Source organism: Vidua macroura, chromosome 5 (assembly GCF_024509145.1).
Source record: "Vidua macroura isolate BioBank_ID:100142 chromosome 5, ASM2450914v1, whole genome shotgun sequence".
Taxonomy (NCBI): Eukaryota; Metazoa; Chordata; class Aves; order Passeriformes; family Viduidae; genus Vidua; species Vidua macroura.
The window spans coordinates 34,644,730-34,663,269 of NC_071575.1; the positions used below are offsets into that span (position 1 = coordinate 34,644,730).

General features: G+C 49.5%; 2 protein-coding genes across 2 annotated transcripts; both read right to left on the bottom strand.

The window, feature by feature from the left end:
• Nucleotides 1-5,299: 5,299 nt before the first annotated feature.
• Nucleotides 5,300-6,864, bottom strand: MYF5 (myogenic factor 5). The gene is made up of 3 exons (XM_053978265.1): nt 6,358-6,864; nt 5,796-5,871; nt 5,300-5,660 (listed from the first exon to the last, which is right to left on the bottom strand). The coding sequence occupies exons 1-3, from the start codon at nt 6,862-6,864 to the stop codon at nt 5,467-5,469; spliced, it is 777 nt and encodes a 258-aa protein (XP_053834240.1). The 3' UTR covers nt 5,300-5,466.
• A 6,506-nt stretch (nt 6,865-13,370) lies between these two features.
• MYF6 (myogenic factor 6) lies at nt 13,371-14,738 on the bottom strand. The gene is made up of 3 exons (XM_053978179.1): nt 14,223-14,738; nt 13,887-13,977; nt 13,371-13,678 (listed from the first exon to the last, which is right to left on the bottom strand). Exons 1-3 carry the CDS (start codon nt 14,736-14,738, stop codon nt 13,560-13,562), a joined length of 726 nt encoding a protein of 241 aa, XP_053834154.1. The 3' UTR covers nt 13,371-13,559.
• Nucleotides 14,739-18,540: the final 3,802 nt, after the last annotated feature.

Consider the following 18,540-nt stretch of genomic DNA (forward strand, 5'->3'; position numbering starts at 1 on the left):
TGCTGCCTGGAGACGAAGATGTCGCCAAATGTCCACATACAGAAGAAAAGACCATCCCATCACGCGACAGCAGACAAAACAGAAAGTGGAAAAACATTCTGCTGTAGCAGTTAAGCCATAAGCTAGAAAAAAACGGAACACAAATGGTTCTCTGAATGATATGTTATTACCCTTTGCTTACCCTAAAAAACCCTATTGCTTTCCCTTCCTAACTTGTTAACTCTTACCAAAAACCTCTAACCTTACACCCACTCCCCCATCCTTAGCTTATAGAAGAAGAAAAAAAAAAAAAAAAAGGGGAGGGAAGGGAAGGAAAGGAACAAGGGAGAAAACCCTCTCCTACCACCATAAAGATAACAAATGTTGCTTATATTCCCTATCAGAAGCCCCATCCTTATCCAAAGATGAAAATTATCTCCATCAGTGTTGTCCTCACCGCTGCCTGGATGTTCTTCAACATACAGTATGCCTGCGGTTGGATTAGCCCACAGCCTAGCCACAATGTTTGGGTAACCTTAGCGAAAACATTGAAACAGGATAACATGTGCTTATCCATGGGAAGCATTGATAACCTACTTTCCACATTTTTAGTAGGGATTCCATTCATAGCAGACGATTGGCCCGCCTACAATTCAGAGCTTCTCTGCACCACAGGTAAGAGACCCAACATGGTAGATACTTGGGACGAGTGGACAAAAATGTTGCCCAATGCTCAAGAGGAACCCCAAGAATTGGACCTGTTGGGGTCCTCCAAGGCAACATACTGCGTCAAATTTTACTTTAGACGTCCAAAGAGCAATTGGCCAGAAATTGACCAGACAAAAAACACATACAGAAAGGACGTATCGCCCATTAACAAAGCCTATAACTATCTGGATTGGTGCAATTACACTGCTCGGGTGATCTCTGTATCCTCTCTCCACCCCAAAGTATTACCCAAGGGAACGTTTCTCATCTGTGGTGACAGAGTATGGGCTGGGATTCCCTCCCGCCTTCAGGGAGGTCCCTGTAGCCTTGGAAAACTTTCCACCCTCACTCCAAATATTACCTTGTTACATAATTGGAAAAAAGAAAGCAAATTAAAACGCCACTAAAGATCCTACATGGAATTTGATGAAAATTGCGATCCAAAATTATACGATTGGAATGAAACAAAAAAGATTGCAGTCTCCCTATTCCTACCCTGGGTAGCTGCAGCTAAAGCTCTTGGGGAAATAAATCACTTAGGGTGCTGGCTCAGCAAGCAAGCCAATGCTACCTCTGCTGCCCTAAGCGATCTTTTAAAGAAAGAAGAAACCACGAGACATGCATCACTTCAAAATTGAGCAGCGATCGACTTCCTACAGCTAGCCCACAGACATGGCTGTGAAGACTTTGAAGGGATGTGTTGCTTCAACTTCTCTTCACGCTCAGAATCCATCCACGCAAACATCCAGAAACTGAAGGAACTTGTGAAGGACTTAAAAGCAGAAAACAACCCAGACTGGGCCAATGACCTTTTTGGTCAATGGGAATTAACGGGATGGGTTGCATCTTTGGTTAAGGGAATTTTGTGGATTTTCATTGTAATTGTCATTGTGTTAACTATGTTCTCATGCCTTGTCCACTGTTTCAAAAGAACTATAGGACACGCATTTTTACTAAATACAGAAAGTGGAGTTGTAGCAGTCAGAGGCCCTGCAAGGCCTCACTAGCCTAAGAAATGCAGAGTCATGATGAGTGGACCAGAGCTGCCCCTCCTCCGCACTCAGACCCCTGTTATCTCTCTGTAAGAGAGATCTGGGGTCATATTCTCCTCAACCCCAGCCATTGGACAATTCCCGATCCCTCAACAGCCTACTTAAACCCATACCTTTGCCCTGTTCAGACGGAAGAGCTGTCACTGGAACCCTTTGCAAAAGCTGCCAATAAAGACATCTCCGCAGAACTCCACACAGCCTTCACCTCTCTCCATCCCTGCGTCTGCCAAGGCACTTTGCGAGCACAGAGCTGAAATCACTAAGAACTGAAATCACTAAGAGCTGAAATCACTCCACAAGTGCTCGCTAAAGTAGCCAGCGGCTCGGAGCTAGCTGGGGGGCCCAGACAGGCTGCACCTCATCAGCACAGTGCTATCCGGGACACCTACGGCGTCTGCTGCCGCGGGGGCCAGACGGACACCCGGGACTCGAGGCCGCGATAGAGCAGGGTGTACTGGGAAGAAGAGATGCTGAATTTCCCCTGAAATGTAGCTATGAATTTGAAATGTTCCTAGGCATATTTAGACAAGCACTACAAATGAAGTTTCCTTCATCCTCCAAAACGAATTACTAAAAATGTATCACTTTTAAACCTTACCACAGGAAAAGAAAGAACTTGATCTTTTCCTACAGGCAAAATGAGTGTTTTTCCACACAAGCAACTCCAGAAATTTGAACATTAGTAAAGCAGGATTTTTGTCTTGATGTTATATTTAAGAGATCTTTTCCAGGTTTCTATGTTAATTTTGCAATGTACAAATGTCTTTTTTGATCTGAATTTAAAATACATATTTCACTAAAGATGTCTGGTTTATTAACAAAAGGTACACAAGAGACTTCACACATGAAAAAAAACAAAGCTCATCTGCCTCCTTCAGTCATAATTTAAGCCAAATAAGCATGGTTTTCAGAGGTAAAATACAATATTATTGTATTCTAAAAAGTGTACAAAATTATGCCCTTCCTTGCAGTGAGTGATATTCAGAAAACTTGCTGTAACACAGCACCTGCCTGCCTGTCTGTGAGGCCACTACATGCTGCCCCAGAGCCTTAAGCAATCAGACATGTAGTAGGAGTTGGGATAGATGGAGCTCAGATTTTCTAGACCATCACCTTCTTATTTATTTCTGGGCACAGCCTTCCTTAAATGAACATCTTTCATATAGAATACAAATCTTTCTTTTCGGTTGCACTTATTAATATTATTATTAAATATGTATAATCTGACCAGAATGGTGTATTTCCCAACAGCCTTTTTGTTCTTCCCAATCCACAGACTAAAGGCAGTTTCATGGCGCTCACTTCCATTCTTTAAAAGGATTATAGCACTTTTTGGCTCAAAGGAGCTTTTTTTCATAGGTGTCCTGTAATTAAGATTTTGTTTCCCATATGTGTATAGCAAAACCTACAGGTTGTAAACTACCATAGTAGGACTTACGAGGCTACAGACAGACATCCCACAGACAGAATGCTTCTCCTCACACTGAAAATCTGCTTCTCAGAAGTACTGACCTTTTTGCGACTCCTAAAATGTCTGCCAGCCAAAGTGAGGTGTACATTACCAGCATGTGATTTGCTAGTGTTACTCTGCATACTTCGTCTGAGATCACTTGCCAAGAGCAGCACTGTGCAGAATGAAATGCTGAAAATTCTCTAGCTTAGCTCACTTTAAAATACCATTTCAAATCATTTGCACTCTATTAAATCCTGGGCGTAAGTATCCTTGGGATGGTATTTTGATTGAGAGGAGCGAACACTGCAACACTGCAGCTGAGTGTGAGAAGCCAGGAAATAAAACCAGTGACATTCATGGTCTTGCCTAAGGATTCCTGTGAACAGAAGGCTTGGGAAGTGATCCCCCAGAACCAAGACTATGTCTGTGTTAAGGCACTTGCATTCTGCTGAAGCATCTGCAATGATAGGAGTGTGAGAATACCTTGTTTATACCTCTGCACGACAGCAACTCAGGGGTTTAAAACCACTTAATCTACTCCCTGATTAATTCAGACATATCTGTATACACAGAAAGCCCGTTCTGATCAAGGCTTCTCCTGAAATATTCTGCAAGAAAAGAACACTTACCTCAAGGCTATAGGCAAGGGCAGGAAGTAATTTTGAGGGAAACTCTGCACAAAGAGTGGGCTGGCCTTGCCCTGTGCCAGACACACACCTGCTACTGCCGTGCTGCAGGCTCAGGAAGGCAGGTGCCATCTAACTTTCCCTGTGGTACCTTGTGGGAGGACAAAGACCCTCAGTGAGCTTACAGGGACAGAGCCATCCCTAAGCAAAAGCTTCTTTTATCTTTGGTTCAAAGATGCTGCCAAAGCCTAGTCAGATGATAACTTTTGGTGACATGACTCAGCTGGGCTGGGTTCAAGTGAAAGATTTATCAGAGGTGAAATACCACTGCCAGGCCCCTTGGCCACTGAGTGCTAGCAACACAAACACAAATGGCAAATACATCCTTATCCCACAATAGTGAGGTGTATATATCCCTTCCCACTCAGAGTATTTATCATATGAAACATTTTTGGATGAACTGAAAGAGTCCATATCTCCATCTCATCTGGTTTGTTTTTTTTTTTTTCTTTTTTTGCTTGGGGGGGGGGAGGGTGGGGAGGGTTGGCTAAGAAAGTTTTGAGTTATATCTAGAGGAGTGCAAAATGATGGAAATTTTTCATGGTTGATAGACCTAATTGAACACCTGGAAGGAAATACTTGTTAAGTCTGAAAACACATGACCTGGTTATTTCTAGAGCCATGCAGAGTAATGAATTTGCATCCTGGTTGCTAAGACCAAAGTCATCAGGAGCAAATAAATCTATATTGCTTTCTGAATATTGTGAAATATACCTGGTGGCTTATGAAAGAGACACATGTGGTTTGTTCTTACTAACTTTACTAAATTTGTCTCTGCCAGAGCAACAAATAAAATTCCCCAGCACAGCATCAGAGATAGATCATACAGTTGCTTTAAGAACAGAGTCACCATGCAATTTTAGGGTCAAATTCTGGAATACACAGTCCATCTTCATACCCAGTGAAAGAAACTTGAGCTTTGCAGGGGTGGATGGGAAGGGAAGGCGAGGAGGAGAGGATAGAAAAATATGACTGTGAAATAATATTTTTACTTTTGCAGAAATTAAGGAAACTCTGCCCATAACAGGACATACAGTGTGAGAATTTAAACGTCCACGTTTTTGTTGCTGCATGAGTGGTCTCAGAATAGTACGCACTGGTGGAAGGACAGACAAGCTCCCAGGCCTCAGCCCAGCAAGACACTCCATGTCCCGGCTGGGGACTGCCGCGATGGGGGCAGGGAGAGGGCGTGCCCCGCAGGCAGGAGCCCAGGAGCGACTGAGGTCGGGTGGGGGCCCAACAGGGATGCTGGCGGGCGCCCCGCAGCCGAATCTCGCTGCCCTCCCTCATGCCAGGGAATGCACTTAAAGAATCAGCCGGCCAGATAGCTCTCTCACAGCATGTTTTATTTGCAGCGGGGATTCCAGGGCAGCGCGCGTGGGCTGAGCCCCGGGGTCTGCCCGCTCTGCCGGGGTGCGGGAAATCCCTGGCCGGAGGCCGGCGCGGCGCTTTGCCTGCAGCCCCAGACGGAAGCAGCGGCCCAAAGGGCTCCGGGGCTGCCCCTCTCGCCCGAGAAGAGTTTGCAGGAGGCTGCCGGGCGCGGGAGGCGGCCCCGGCGGCAGGGTCGGGGTGCCGGCCCTCCGGCCCCTCATAGCGCCTGGTAGGTCCGTCGGGGCAGCGGCGTCCCGGGCGTCTCCGGCCCCGAGTCGATGCTGGCGCTGGGCGAGAGGGAGTCGGCGTCGCGGACGGACAGCCCTGGTTCCTCCGCCGGGGAGAGACGATCCACGATACTGGAGAGGCAGTGCAGGCTGGACAGCGCGCAGCTCTGATCGGCGGCGTACCCTGCGCCGAGGGGAGGGACAGGGACACAGCAGCGCGTTACCGCGGGATGCCGCGCTGCCTTCCCCCAATGCCCCGGGGAGCGGGGTGGTGCCCGGACCCCGCCTCTACCCCCGGGCCGCGCCGAGTCGGGCTTACCGTGGGCCATCTCGGCACAGTAGACGGCGTCGAAGCTGCTGCCTCTCGCCGACCAAACGGGGCTGCCACAGTCGGCCTGTAAGACAGCGAGGGGCGAGTGCCGACCCTGCCGCTCCCGCCCAGGGGCCAGCGGGACGCTCCCCGAGAAGGGAAAGGGCCATAAAGGCCGGCAGGGAGGGAGCGAAGCAGCCGCCCCCCATCCAGGCTGCTGGCCCTGGGCAGCGCCTTCCTCCTCTCCCCCAGCCCCCAGCCTTACCCCTCTAAGGCCGCGCTAATGGGACAGCAGAAGGGACACTGGGACCCCGGGAGCCGGGGCGCTGCAGGGTGCCCTCGGGCAGCGCTACCGCCTCCCATGCATCCCCGGAAAGCCCGCGTGCGTGCTCAGCGGAAAATCTGGGAAGGGGCCTGTTCTGGGGCAAACCGCCCGCCTTTTCCTGATGTCCGAATGCGTTCGGCCCGTCCCACACCCATGGGACTGGTCCCACGGCGTTGGGCCGAGAGGGACCTGCCCGCGGGCCGTCCTGGAGTCCCCACAGCCCTATGGCTCCTGCCTCTGTCTTACCATCCCATCGGAGCAGCTGGAAGTGGGGCTAGTTGGTTCGGAGCAACTCTGTCCCGGCAGGTGATAGTAGTTTTCTACCTGTTCCCTCAAGAGCTCCTGGAGGCTCTCAATGTATCTGATGGCGTTTCTCAGGATCTCTACTTTGGGGAGTCTTTGGTTGGGGTTGGCAGTGGTGCATCTCTTCAGGGTCTCAAAAGCCTGGTTCACTTTCTTCAGCCTCCTCCTCTCCCTCATGGTGGCTGCCTTCCGCCGGTCCATTGTGGTGGATTTTCTTTTGCAGGCTTTGCAAGCCCACATGAGGCAGTGACCAGCTTGGTGGTGGCCAGTGGGAGCTCGGACATGCTCCTCTTCCTCGGAGCAGGCAGGCTCGGGGGGCTCGTGGGCGCTGAAAGGAGGCAAATCCCTGGGCTCAAAATCCTCAGGGAATTCGCCCTCCGGGGAGGAGAGGCAGGAGCTGTCATAGAAGAGCTCGGACGGGGAGAACTTGCAGCTGTCCATCACCTCCATCCCTGCTGCGGAGGCGTCACTACGGAACGGCGGCCACCGGCTCTTGGCAAGGCGCTCCAGAGCACGCTGGGGCAATTTCCTCCGTAATTAGGGACCCGAGACCAAGTGTCCTTTGGCTGATGCGGGGGGCCCTTATATATACATAGAAAGGGAGGCTGGTCCACAGCGGCCAATCTTTATTAGCATATCCCACCACAGCCCCTGCCGGAAGCTGTCTGGGCAAGCCCCCTCCAGTCCCCAGGAGACAATTTGCTCCGCACCGCTCCTTTGGAGCGCCGAGAGATGGACACTTTTCTAATGAGTGATCTCCCAAGCACTGGTTGCGACATCTCCTAGTTTCCAGCTAAGTCTGTGAATTTGCAGTTTGGTATGGAAAGAGAAAGAGGGGCAGTGGGTGCACACCAACCGCTTGTCAGTGGCTCCTACAGAGACTTTCCTCTCCTCGGTGTTCACATCTCCCGTTTCCCATCACAGGTTTCCGCGGGAGGGACACCTACAGTGTCTACTTGCAGATCTTATTTCCCACAGCCCGTGATCCAGGTCTAACCTGAAAAATTATAACCTTCTTCTTAGACCTAAGATGTGTTTATTTATCTCGAGGAGCGCTTTGTCCAGTAATTAAAGTTGTGCCACCAACCGCTCAAATTTACAAACTGGGGGACAACAATGCACAGCTACTTGTGGCCAGGAGAGACGAGGAGGAGGGAAACCAGATTTTAGTGCTGCCGGATCGGATCACAAGGAAAGGTACTCACAAAAATAAGTGTACGTGTTTGCTCCGAGACAAATCCCCTTTCCATTCTTTCTCCTTCTCTCTCTGGAGATGCTAGGGACACAACAGTCAAGCAGTGCCTTGGGCTTGCTAATTTTCTGCTTTCAGGCAAACTTGTACCGTTACAGATGCGTCCCAGCTGCCAGTGCAACAAACCCCTCCTGGAAGTGTAAAATTTCTAACCCCGCAATCCCTAAGTAACTTTACACAAGGGGACCAAAGCCTTGCAGAGCCCCAGCCGAAGCAGTAGCCGAGTGGAGCGGTGCAAGGGTCATTATTAGAGTGGTAATGAAGCCATTTAACAGGCATTCACTAACGCGCAGGAATCCTTTGGTTTCATCCAGGTGGCTTTTGTAGCTGAGGAAAATATTATGAGAAGGCAAAGGAGACCTTCCCTACCTGGGAATAAAATTATGTGACCTAGGCTAACTCAAACGGAGAGCAAATGACCCAGCAGCGGTTCAAACGCTACGGAGCCAGTTTGTATGCCCAGGAAAAGGGCGCCTTCAGTTAGCCTCTCTTCAGGAAGAGGTGATGTGGTGGCACGGTGAGCCACTTGTCTCCAGGAGACGCTGATCAAGTTAGCAAGGCCGGTAGTGAAGTATTTCCTAAGAGAGATGCCCTGTGGCAGCGCACACTGCCGGGAAGCCCTCCGATCCGCACGGGCAAGGCGAAGAAAGGAGGCAAGCAGCTCAGCCTGTGCTGGGGCTGGAGGGAACCCATCGTTGTTTCCCTGCTACCACCACCCCTGAGTTCCCAAAGGCAGATTTCCACTCTTAGGCTATTTTTTTTCCTTAAAAGCAACCATGCACACACCCTTCTTCCTATAAAAAGATGCAAAATTATCTAAAAGCTGGGGAAGGCTATATCTGCACTGCTTTGGTTTATTTGGGGCCATAAACACAGGGAGCCCCCTTTGAAATGAATACTATATGAAAAGCAGGGAGTTGATAAAGGAGTAAAGTTACAGAATGGGAAAGCTCAAAATTTCAGGCTTCTGCCGCTCTGAGGTGTAGGTTACTGTTTTGTTGGGCCACATCTGAAACAGGACAGCTCCCTGTTGTTTTCCTAAGACAGCATCAGTCAGGAGGGGTTCTGCTCAGCAGTAACTTGAACTCTTCACTGGGCTGTGGCATGCACACACACAGACACACACACACAATTTCATTTACCGTGTTTGCACTGGCTAAAATAGACCTGTTTACATATTTCTGCTTCATGCACAAATAAACTTGATCTTTAGGTGCCGGTTGCAGTTCCAATCACCTTTCTGTGTTGGTGAATGCTTGGGTTCTCTCCAAGCAAGCACTGTAGATCTCCCGGTGCACAATGCCAAGCTCCTCAGTCCTGCTCTCCTGGCATGCAGAGCTTTAGCTTGCAGATTTGACTCTTAACTCAGAGGAGCTAAGTCTGTTAAGTAACGTGCTTTTCCCCAAAAGTATTTGAAGAGCTGGAAAAAAAATATTTCATTTTTCCTTGAATGTTTTTGGGGAAATGGAAGAAACCATAGCCTGTCACTCAGGAAGAAAAAAAATCAGTAATTAGTATCCCTTAAGGAGTCCCTGGCACCTCTGGTAAAGTGATCTCAAAACAAATTTGCAAAAATGCAGTAGGCGAGTGGAACTAAAGAAAGGGGAGAGAAAACACGGACTACAAGGCTGGCTAATGAGGCTGCTGGCGAAGGGCAGGGTTGGGGGAGGGGGAGGATAGTGCTGCATTTCAGTAGGCTCAAGTCTGGAAAGCAGGAACATCAGACACTGTCTGCTCCTGTGAACTGGTAGAGAGAAAGTGGTGAACGAACGTGTCAGGATCACTTTAAATAGTGTTCCTCACCCCAGCCCTTTCGACTCCTCAGGAATCGCCGCACCTATTCCTGGAGGGATTCCATCCCGTGGGGCACCGTTTGCAGAGTGTGCCATCTTTTCCCAAGTCCCACGCCTTTCTATTTAAGAGAAGAAAATTCTACCGAAACCTAAGTCACCGGACTGAGGGGGTGGCGGTACTCCCGAGTGTACCCCCAGCCCCGGCCTTCCGGAGCGCCTTTGCGCTGTGCTCGGCCCCGGCCTCCACGGAGCGCACACGCGGGCGGCGAGAGCGCGTAACTTCATGGTGCCGAGCCGCTCCGCGCCGCTCCGTTCCGCTCGGCTCCCGCCGTCCGCGGGCGCTGGCAGCGGCAGCGAATGCTCCTCCGTGATGCCCCAACAACAAAATTGTTTCCCAGTCGGGCTAGTGAGGCCGGGCGCTTCCAGCCGTGTGAGAAACGTTTGGTTCCCCCCAGCGCTGGGAACCGTGCGCACCTAAGTAAACACATTAGTACCTGCCAGAGGGAATTGTATAGAGGACAGCTGAAGAAGGCATTGGCCTCTGATGGCTCCCCGGGACTCCCAGGAGAGATCAAAGAGAAACGAGGGGTTTTTTAGCAGCCTTGATACTGGGAAAAGTCACTAGTTCCTGCTATCGGAGGGGCGTCCCAGCGAGCACATGGTTCAATTATTCAGCCTCCTTTCTCCCTGCCCCCTACGCCCATCCCTAGCTCGCTCTTCACAGAAAGACGGAAACTGTGGAAAAATCGTACGGGGTCCCCAAAGCAGAAGTGGTCCACGCAGGAATTTTCCCGTGGACATAGTTGCTGTGTCGCCTCTTGACCGCCTTGACTCCGTGCTCAGAGAATGAGCTAAGCCTGCTGCTGTCTGTCCGCTTCCCTCCCTGGATTGCGAGCGGTTTCACCGAGGAAAATAAAGATGCATAATATAAAAGCCAAAACCAACCAACCAAAAACCCCAACAAAACAAAAAAAAAAAAAAAAAAAAAAAAAAAAACCAACAAAAATACAAAAAGAAAAGCCTCAAACTAAAAACAAGGCTTTAAACCCTCGGTCGCGTCACTTCAGAGGAAAGCGGTGTCAACGCGGCAGCACTGCAGACAGGCACTCCATCACCCCCTTCCCCAGCCTTCCTCCCATCGTTCCTGGCCCTGCAGGCACCTCGGGCGGGCGACGGAGCTGTTGCCGCGCCGGGCCGGGCACCCCGCACCGCGGGCCGGCGGAGCCCCGCATCCCTCCGCTCCTGAGGGAATGAGTTCCCAGGGGTTGGTTCCCAGGGGAGCGGAACAGGTAGAGGCGAGGGAAGCTGTGTTGAGCATGGGATTTCCAGCAGGGCACTTGCGATTGCGTAAAAGCTTCGATGACTTTTTGTGTGGTCCTCCAGAAAAAGACTTCATTAAATCACAAACCTCTCGTCTTTACCCAGTTATTGCCCTTTGATTTTGTGATTCCAGGGCCCTGTTTGCTTTGGCTGGGGACTTAAGTAAAGATTATCGTTATTAATATCTAACACAAACATTTTAATTGCAAACACACTGACGACCTTCACTGGGAAGCCCGGCATGTCAGCTGCAGCCGCGGGGGTCACGGAGAGTCTCTTCGGGAGGTATTTTCTTTATTTAATGAAAAAACTCTCCTTTAGTCAAACTTACTCCAAACAATCGCTCAAGTTACCCTGCTGCTGGAGGAGACGCTGCCGTGGGGGTCCTGCGGGGCGGACGGGCGGCTTGTTGAGGTGATTGCCCGGCTGCGGGTGAACCTGACAGTCGGCTGCCCCGGTGTGGGCGCGACACTGTGGCTTTGAGCGGTGGTTCAGCACGGCTCCTACCGTGCTGCCCCTGATGCGGGTAGCGGGTCCCGCGGAGCTCGGATCGCCGTGTGAACTGTGTGTAGCCCTTCCCGCGGACTCGGCGGGGTTTGAAACCACTTAGGAAGGAAGTGGACGAACTCCTAGCCCGATCTGAAATACTCTCTTACTGGGCAAGTGCCTTCGCCATAGAAGCGAGCTGCACCGTCTCCTCTCCCGTGCCAGGTCTCAGAGGTGGCGCGAAGGGCCCCACGCTCCCCGGCGCGCCACTTTCTGAAGAGTCCGAGGGTTCCCCGAGGCAACGGGGTTTAATTTGAAAGGAGAAAAAAATGGGGAACCTGTTGAAGCACTGTGCCCACCACACTGTCCCGCGGCAATTGGTCCTTCAAAGGGAGTATCTCGTTAGAGAGCAATTAGAGGTAGTACATGACTGGTTTAAAAACCCGGCTGGCTAGGGCGGCACAGAAAGGGTGGCAGGAAGGCACGGCCGATTGGAGAGCCAGCTCTCGGGGCAGGTTCTACCCAGAGTTTCCACTTCAGACGGGTGTACCCGTGCCCCAGATGACCAGGAAGGGGGAAACCTTCCCGAAACACGACTGTGACCTTTCAAAACACAGAAACAAAGAATAAATCAAGGGCTAAAGTTGGCGAGGAGACCGCACGCAGGTAGAGAGTGTCCTCTGCTTGTGCAGGCTGTCCGGAGAGCCCTGTGTGTGTGCCAGGGGCAGAATGCGCTGTTCCCTGGTGGTCGCTCCTTTCCGGGGGTACAATGTATTACAAACCGTAACGCTCTGACTGTAAGCAGCTCCGTTTCACCATCCTCAGAGAGGCTGTGTTTTTTTACATCACTGAGTGAAAGGCTTCATATGCTGTTAACCCCCCACCCCCAAACCCTTTGGGTCACTTAACTCTTTCCTCCCTGAAGGACCCTATTCCCTTCTCCCTCAGGCTCAAGGAAGTCAAGGGGAGTTACCTTTCCTGGGAAGAAACCACAGCTCCCTCCAGCCCCAGAGGGGCTAAGTCCTGTCACAGCCAGTTGCTGCGCCGTTAGTGCAGCAGGCCCGTCAATTTTGCCACAGGTAAGTGCTGCGTTCAAGTCCTCGGTGCCGAGAGGAGAAGGTGAGACGCACTGAGCCTCTCCCTGCTCAAAGACCGGGGCAGGAGGCCGGAGTGGGGGGGGGAAGTGGGGAGGACGGGCGGGGGTATCTTCTTTCATGCCCCGTTTCTACCCTCACCTTCCACGTGCAGGGCAATGCCGGCGAAGCATCTTTGCCTGGCAAGGTACTCGAGCGGCACTGTTGGACATTTTAGGGGAGCAATATCGCTTTCCAGGGGTACGTGCGTTCCGCAAGCAGGGCGAAGAACGGGGCGGCGGAGCGCTAAGGGCGAACAGAGAGGCGGCGGATCCTGTCCATACACCCACCCGTGCCCGCCCGGCGTCCCCGAGGGCCCGCGGAGACACGGGTGATTCACACCGCGGGTGCGGCCCTAAAGGGGAAACCTTAGAGGAGTAAAGGAAGGAAAAATCTGTCCCATGTCTTTCCCGAAAACGCTGACCCTCCAGCCAAACGGGTCGTGCTTCTGCTACATGGTTCTGACTCTTCAGGCCTTCATTCACTGAAGTCAGTGGCAGGTTTGAACTCCGGCATCGGGTAATTTATGAAATTAAGAGGCCGGGAGGAAAACACAAAGAGCTTTATTTTACAATCCAAGAAATCCGTCTGTTCTTATATACAATATCATATTCCACCATTTAAATATATATGTTATGTTTACAAAAGAAAAGACAGTACTGAAATTATTTACAGGAACGAAATGAGGCGGGGACTCCTTAAATATGACTCACACGCAATGCAACCAAGAGCTTCACTCAGACAGGAATGAACTTCCCAGTGATTCTCAGACAAAGCGGATCACCGGTACACAGGTAAGTATCTTAAATTAAAACAAAACAAAACAAAACAAAACACACACACACACACACAAAAAAAAAAAAACCAACAAACCAACAACAACAACAACAACAACAACAAAAAAAAAAACCAACAAAAAGAAGCGTGGTTTATGCAACACAATGTAAAGAAAACAAAACTCGGGGGAAAAAAAAGGCAAGGGAGAAGTCTGTCTGGCTCGAGACCGTGGGAGCCATTTTCTTTGGGGTAGGTGTACCTTAATTGGATCTTAAAAAGGGCCATGCTTGGGTTTTCCACTGTGTGAATTTGCTTCGTTACTTGGTTTAGAGGAGAGAGGGTGGATGCTCCATCTCCTTTAAATATACTACCACAAAACCGGGTTTATTTTTCCACCGCCTCCTCCGCGCTGGGCAGTTTGGGATCGTCGGAAGAAATACTGTCCACTATTGAAGAGAGGCAACGAAGGCTGCTGGAGGCCGACGACTCGACAACGGAGACTCCTGCTCAACGAGAGAAAAGGCATTAAAGAGCAGACCGCTCCTCCTCGCCGGGGGCTCCCGGCTGCCGGAGAGCCCGGGCAGAGGAGGGAGCGTGAGAGCCGGACCGCTGGGAACGCGGCCGTCGTGGCGAGGGAAGGGGGCTCCGGCCCGGGGGCGGCGGGCGAGCAGGGCTGGCAGGGAGGCAAGCGGGGCCCGCCGGGCGAGTTACCTTCTTTGGGGCTGAGTCCTAGGGCTCGGGAATGGTCAGAAGCGCTTTGCCAGTCGGAGCTGCAGGTGCTCAGGAAGTCCGAACTGGAGACCTGCGGCACACACGCGGGAGCGGGGAGACACGGGGAGAGGACGGGTGTTAGTGGGGCTGCCGCGGCTCCCCGGGCCGGAGGACCTCTGGAGGCCCGAGGGCTGGCAGGTTCCCCGAGGAGCGCCCTCCGCGCCCGCCAGCCCCCCCGGCCCACGCAGCGGCCCTGCCGAAGAGGAGGAGAAGGAGGGAGGGGACGGGCGCGGCGGCGCTGCCGTGGCGGCGGAGGGGCCAAGCGGCAGTGCTTACATTTCCCTGCTTGGGGCTGAAGCTGAAGGGGTCCCCCCCAGTCTCCTGCATTTTCTCCTGCTGATCCAGCCTGTGCAAGAGGTCCTGCAGCCTCTCGATGTAGCTGATGGCGCTCCTCAGTATCTCCACCTTCGGCAGCCTCTGGTTGGGGTTCGCCACAGTCCGCCTTTTCAGAGCCTCGAAGGCTTCGTTGATCTTCTTCAGCCTTCTCCTCTCCCGCAGGGTGGCTGCTTTCCGTCTGTCCGTGGGGGCCGACTTTCTCTTGCAAGTTTTACAAGCCCAGATCAAACACTGGCCGGGGAAATGAGGGGGTTGCAGTCCCGGGGGTGCCAGCACATGCTCCTCTCCACTGCTGTCACTGCCGGCCTCTGGCTGCATTTGGTCCTGACATGGAGACAAGGTGCCATCGCTGCCGGGGTACAGCGGGGATCCTTCAGCCATCTCCAGCTGCTGCAGGGCTCCATTCTCCCCATCCAAGTAGAAGAAATAGGAGCCAGTTTCAAAAAGGTCCATCATGCTGTCCCTGGGCCTCTCTGCTGCTTGAGTTGGGTGGCAATCTCAAAAACACTCCGAGGAACAACCCAGATGGAATTTAATTAGTGCAGTGACATAAGTCCCCCCTGCTTTATATAGGAGCTGCTGAAACCCTATCCAACTTTTAGCTGTCGCGGTGTATCACCCTCCAAAACTGATTCCAGTCAGTCTCACGGGTGCTGTCCTGAGAATATCTCCTATTTAAATGGGGGAGGGGGGGGACACGAGAGGCGGGAGACAAATTAGAAACAAACAAACAAAGAAAGAAAAACAAAACAAACACCCCCCCAAAAAAACAAAAAAAAAACCAAAACAAGCGGAAAAAAGTACAACCCAACTTTGCACCCTCCCCCCGAACTGCTGTGAGTTCGGGGCTCAGCGAGGTGGGGGCTCGGGAGCAGCGTGTCGGTGCGGCGGGCGGCCCCGGCCCCGCTGCCGAGCCCTCGAGGGCACGGCTGGAACACAAAGGCGCGGGGCTGCGCAGGGGGCCCTTCCCTAGCCCACCCCTCATACCCCCGGCCCACACTCCCTATCCCTACAGGGGCTAAGTATAGATGTTTAAGGAGAGTTTTCAAAGGCAGCCATCACTTTCCAACTAGACAGGTTCATATTTTCGGTAGAAGCCCCTGCTATTTCCACCCCTCGCCACCTTCCCCTTGCAGCATGCCATTCCTGTGACCCAGGCCACCCGGGCCAGCCCAAGGTTAGGAGCCAAGCTCTCTGCTCCTCCACACACACGGGGAAGGTTGCCAAAGCAGAGCTGTGCTGCGATGATGAGGCACCCACAGATAGTGCACCTCGGCTTAGCCTTTCAGCGTGAACTTTCCCACATTGCCCGTGAGGTGACTGGGTTACAGTGTGATGGGCCTTGCTGGACAGCCCTTGTCCTTGAGGCTGTTTAGGGCAAGCAAAGCCCAGGCATATGGTGTAATTGAAATTTAATCCCTTGGGGCTGGCAGGGTATAGACAGATTCCTAGACACAGAGACAGAAATGGAGCTTGTGACCACTCTCTGTTAGCTTATACTGTAATGTCACATCATATCTGGAACTGTCTCACATAAAGAAAGAGGATTGGGAAAATGACCTCTTTGCCTTTTTTCCTGCACTGCCTTGTGTTCTTTAAATACCATGTAATGTCTTTATGCTTATGTAAATATGTATATGTGTAGAATGCCTATGCGCCCATATCTATATGCGTACACACATGCATATGTACATATATTTATGTGGATAAGTAAGTATATTCCTGTTTTTTTATGTATATACACATGTGTAAGCTTTTTATAGAAACAATAATACATGAAGATGAAGCACCTGCAATGGTCTCATAACTCTCAAATATAGCTCCAAACTTCAGCTTTCAGAAGGCAAGTGTGGTGGTATTGTTAATTTCTCTAAAGCTACAATTAAATTAGTCATTGACTTGACTGTTTCTCCAAAACTGCAAACCAGTTTTTTGGAGTATAAAAATCTTTAACACTAAGAGTAGTTGTGGTTTTGTTTTCACCACATCAGTATTGTTGGCATGGATCTCATTTCTGCTTTAATGAGGCAAAATGATATCCAGTTTTGGATGAGACAGAGAAATTCAGACTGTTCTCAGCAAAACTAATTTTGATACTATTCCATCACTGAGATTTTTTCGCTCTTCAGATTAAAGAAAGGGCAGTCTGGCAGTTAAGGCACTGAACATAAGAAACGGTTTCTCAGTTTCCATGTTCTGCAACTTGCTTTCTCTTTGACCTTTGACCAGTCACTTACTTTTCCTGTGATTTAATTTTCCACCTTTAAAGAGGGATATAATGTTGACGTTTACCCATCCATCGTGTCTCTGATTTAATTTGCTGACTATCCATGGAGAAGCTACTCCTTTACATGCTTTTGGGTATTACAGGGGTCTTTGTCCCATAGCATTAGTAATGATAATAATAAAAAAAACCCAAAGCAACAACAACAAAAATCAATCAAGCAAACACAAACAACCCCCCCAACAAACAAAAAACTCCAAACTCCACAAACCAAAAGTGCACTGATTGTTTAATTTTTTTTTTTTCACATTTACTACGCTCATTTTTTTTTCCTTTTAATCTTTTGTTTCTTCAGTAGTACCCTGGGAATGTTTGGAACAGGACAGACAAGATCAGTCTACTGGTAAGGTGCACAAATGAAAATTTAGTTTAAGGGAGAGAAATAATTACCAAATTGTTGCTATCCTTTCAAGGGCTTTAAGTGGACTCAGCAAGTTGGGAAACTGTAAGTTTAGGAGCCAGATGCTTCTGCTGTTTTCAACAGATATTTTTTTAAACAGGAAACAAAATATGTTCTTTCTTCCCAGCACTTAGTGGCAGAGTAAACAGATTCAGTTCATCACATTGATGTGGGCACAACATAATTAGTCCTTTGTAGGAATAACTGATAGGAGCAAAACTCCTAACAACTGTAAATAAATTTTCATTTGAATGAAAATTATCAGTTGCCCCATCATATAAGAAACTTGAATTTTGCTGCATCTTCCACTCCAGTTCCTTGGTTTATGTAACACAGCTAGCAAACAGCCCTAGCACATATGAATAAAATATTCTCAGAAACGTTTTCCATTACAAAACTGATTCAAGTGGAGGATTCAAAAGTTGGTATGGGCCTTTTTTCTCTTCATGCTTTGTATTCTTATCATGTTAGATATAAGCACAAAGACATAAGAGGAAATAAAAGCATGTGAATAAGAGCAACTGGACATAGAATTCAAAGGAGGATCACTACTGAAGACTGCTTGTAATTTCAGTTGTCTTGGTAGACAGAAAAATTTACTCTGAAGCTAGTTTTTATGCAATTGTTCATGCTTTTGTGCATGGTAGCTCTACTGAAAATATTCTTTCAAGATATTTATACAAGTAAAACTCGGATGTGTTGTATTTTGTCTACAAGGTCTATTATCTTTACCAAACAAGTATTTCCAAAAGTTAGTGAGTTGTAAATTCAATGAGTGGTCAGGATGACCACTCCAGGATGACAAGAAAGATGCGTGGCATTTTAAGTCACAGCTGGCCTCCAGGAGTTAGATCCCTGTAAATTCACTTTGCCACATGCAGTTTTTCTGGATAACTGTGGTTGATTAATAAGCCTGGAACTGCCTGGGTCACTCTTGACACCTTAAGGCTTAAGCAGAAATTTAGCCCAGAACTATTTAGAAGTATTTTGTCAGCTAGGACTTACTTAACACTTTATACCATGTATTCCATGTATCTCCTTTTTCTCCTTCACTGTTTTCAAGATTCTTCCAGCCACAGGCACAGTGCATTTTAAATCTTTGATCTCTTTGACACTTCATTGCAATGGTGTTGGTAATCAGTGAGGATCCATTGTATCCATTCCTGTGTATGACTGTGAAAAGGCACCTTGGTAAAGGTGAAATTTTCAGGCCTAGTTATAGCCCTGTTCTACTCATACAATACCTGATTTGAGGGATAACCAGATACTTTGGCTACCAGGGTAATGATTCTTAAATGGCTTCTGGTAGATTTATGAAGTGCAGGTTACCAGTGTAGGTCCAGCTGCGGGCATACTGGGGCTCTCAGGGTTTTTCTGCACTTTAGAAATGGAAATCTTTCTCTCACTCTCCTCTTCTTCCTTTTACACTCATGTTCAACAGCTTCTTTCTTAGCAGAATCTTTCAGTATTTTATTGTTAATACAAGATGTTGTTCTTCTGCCTTTACCTTTTCAAACAATTTATATTCTTCTAAATGTGTTTTTGAAATCCCTCTCACATTTGACTTTATATCT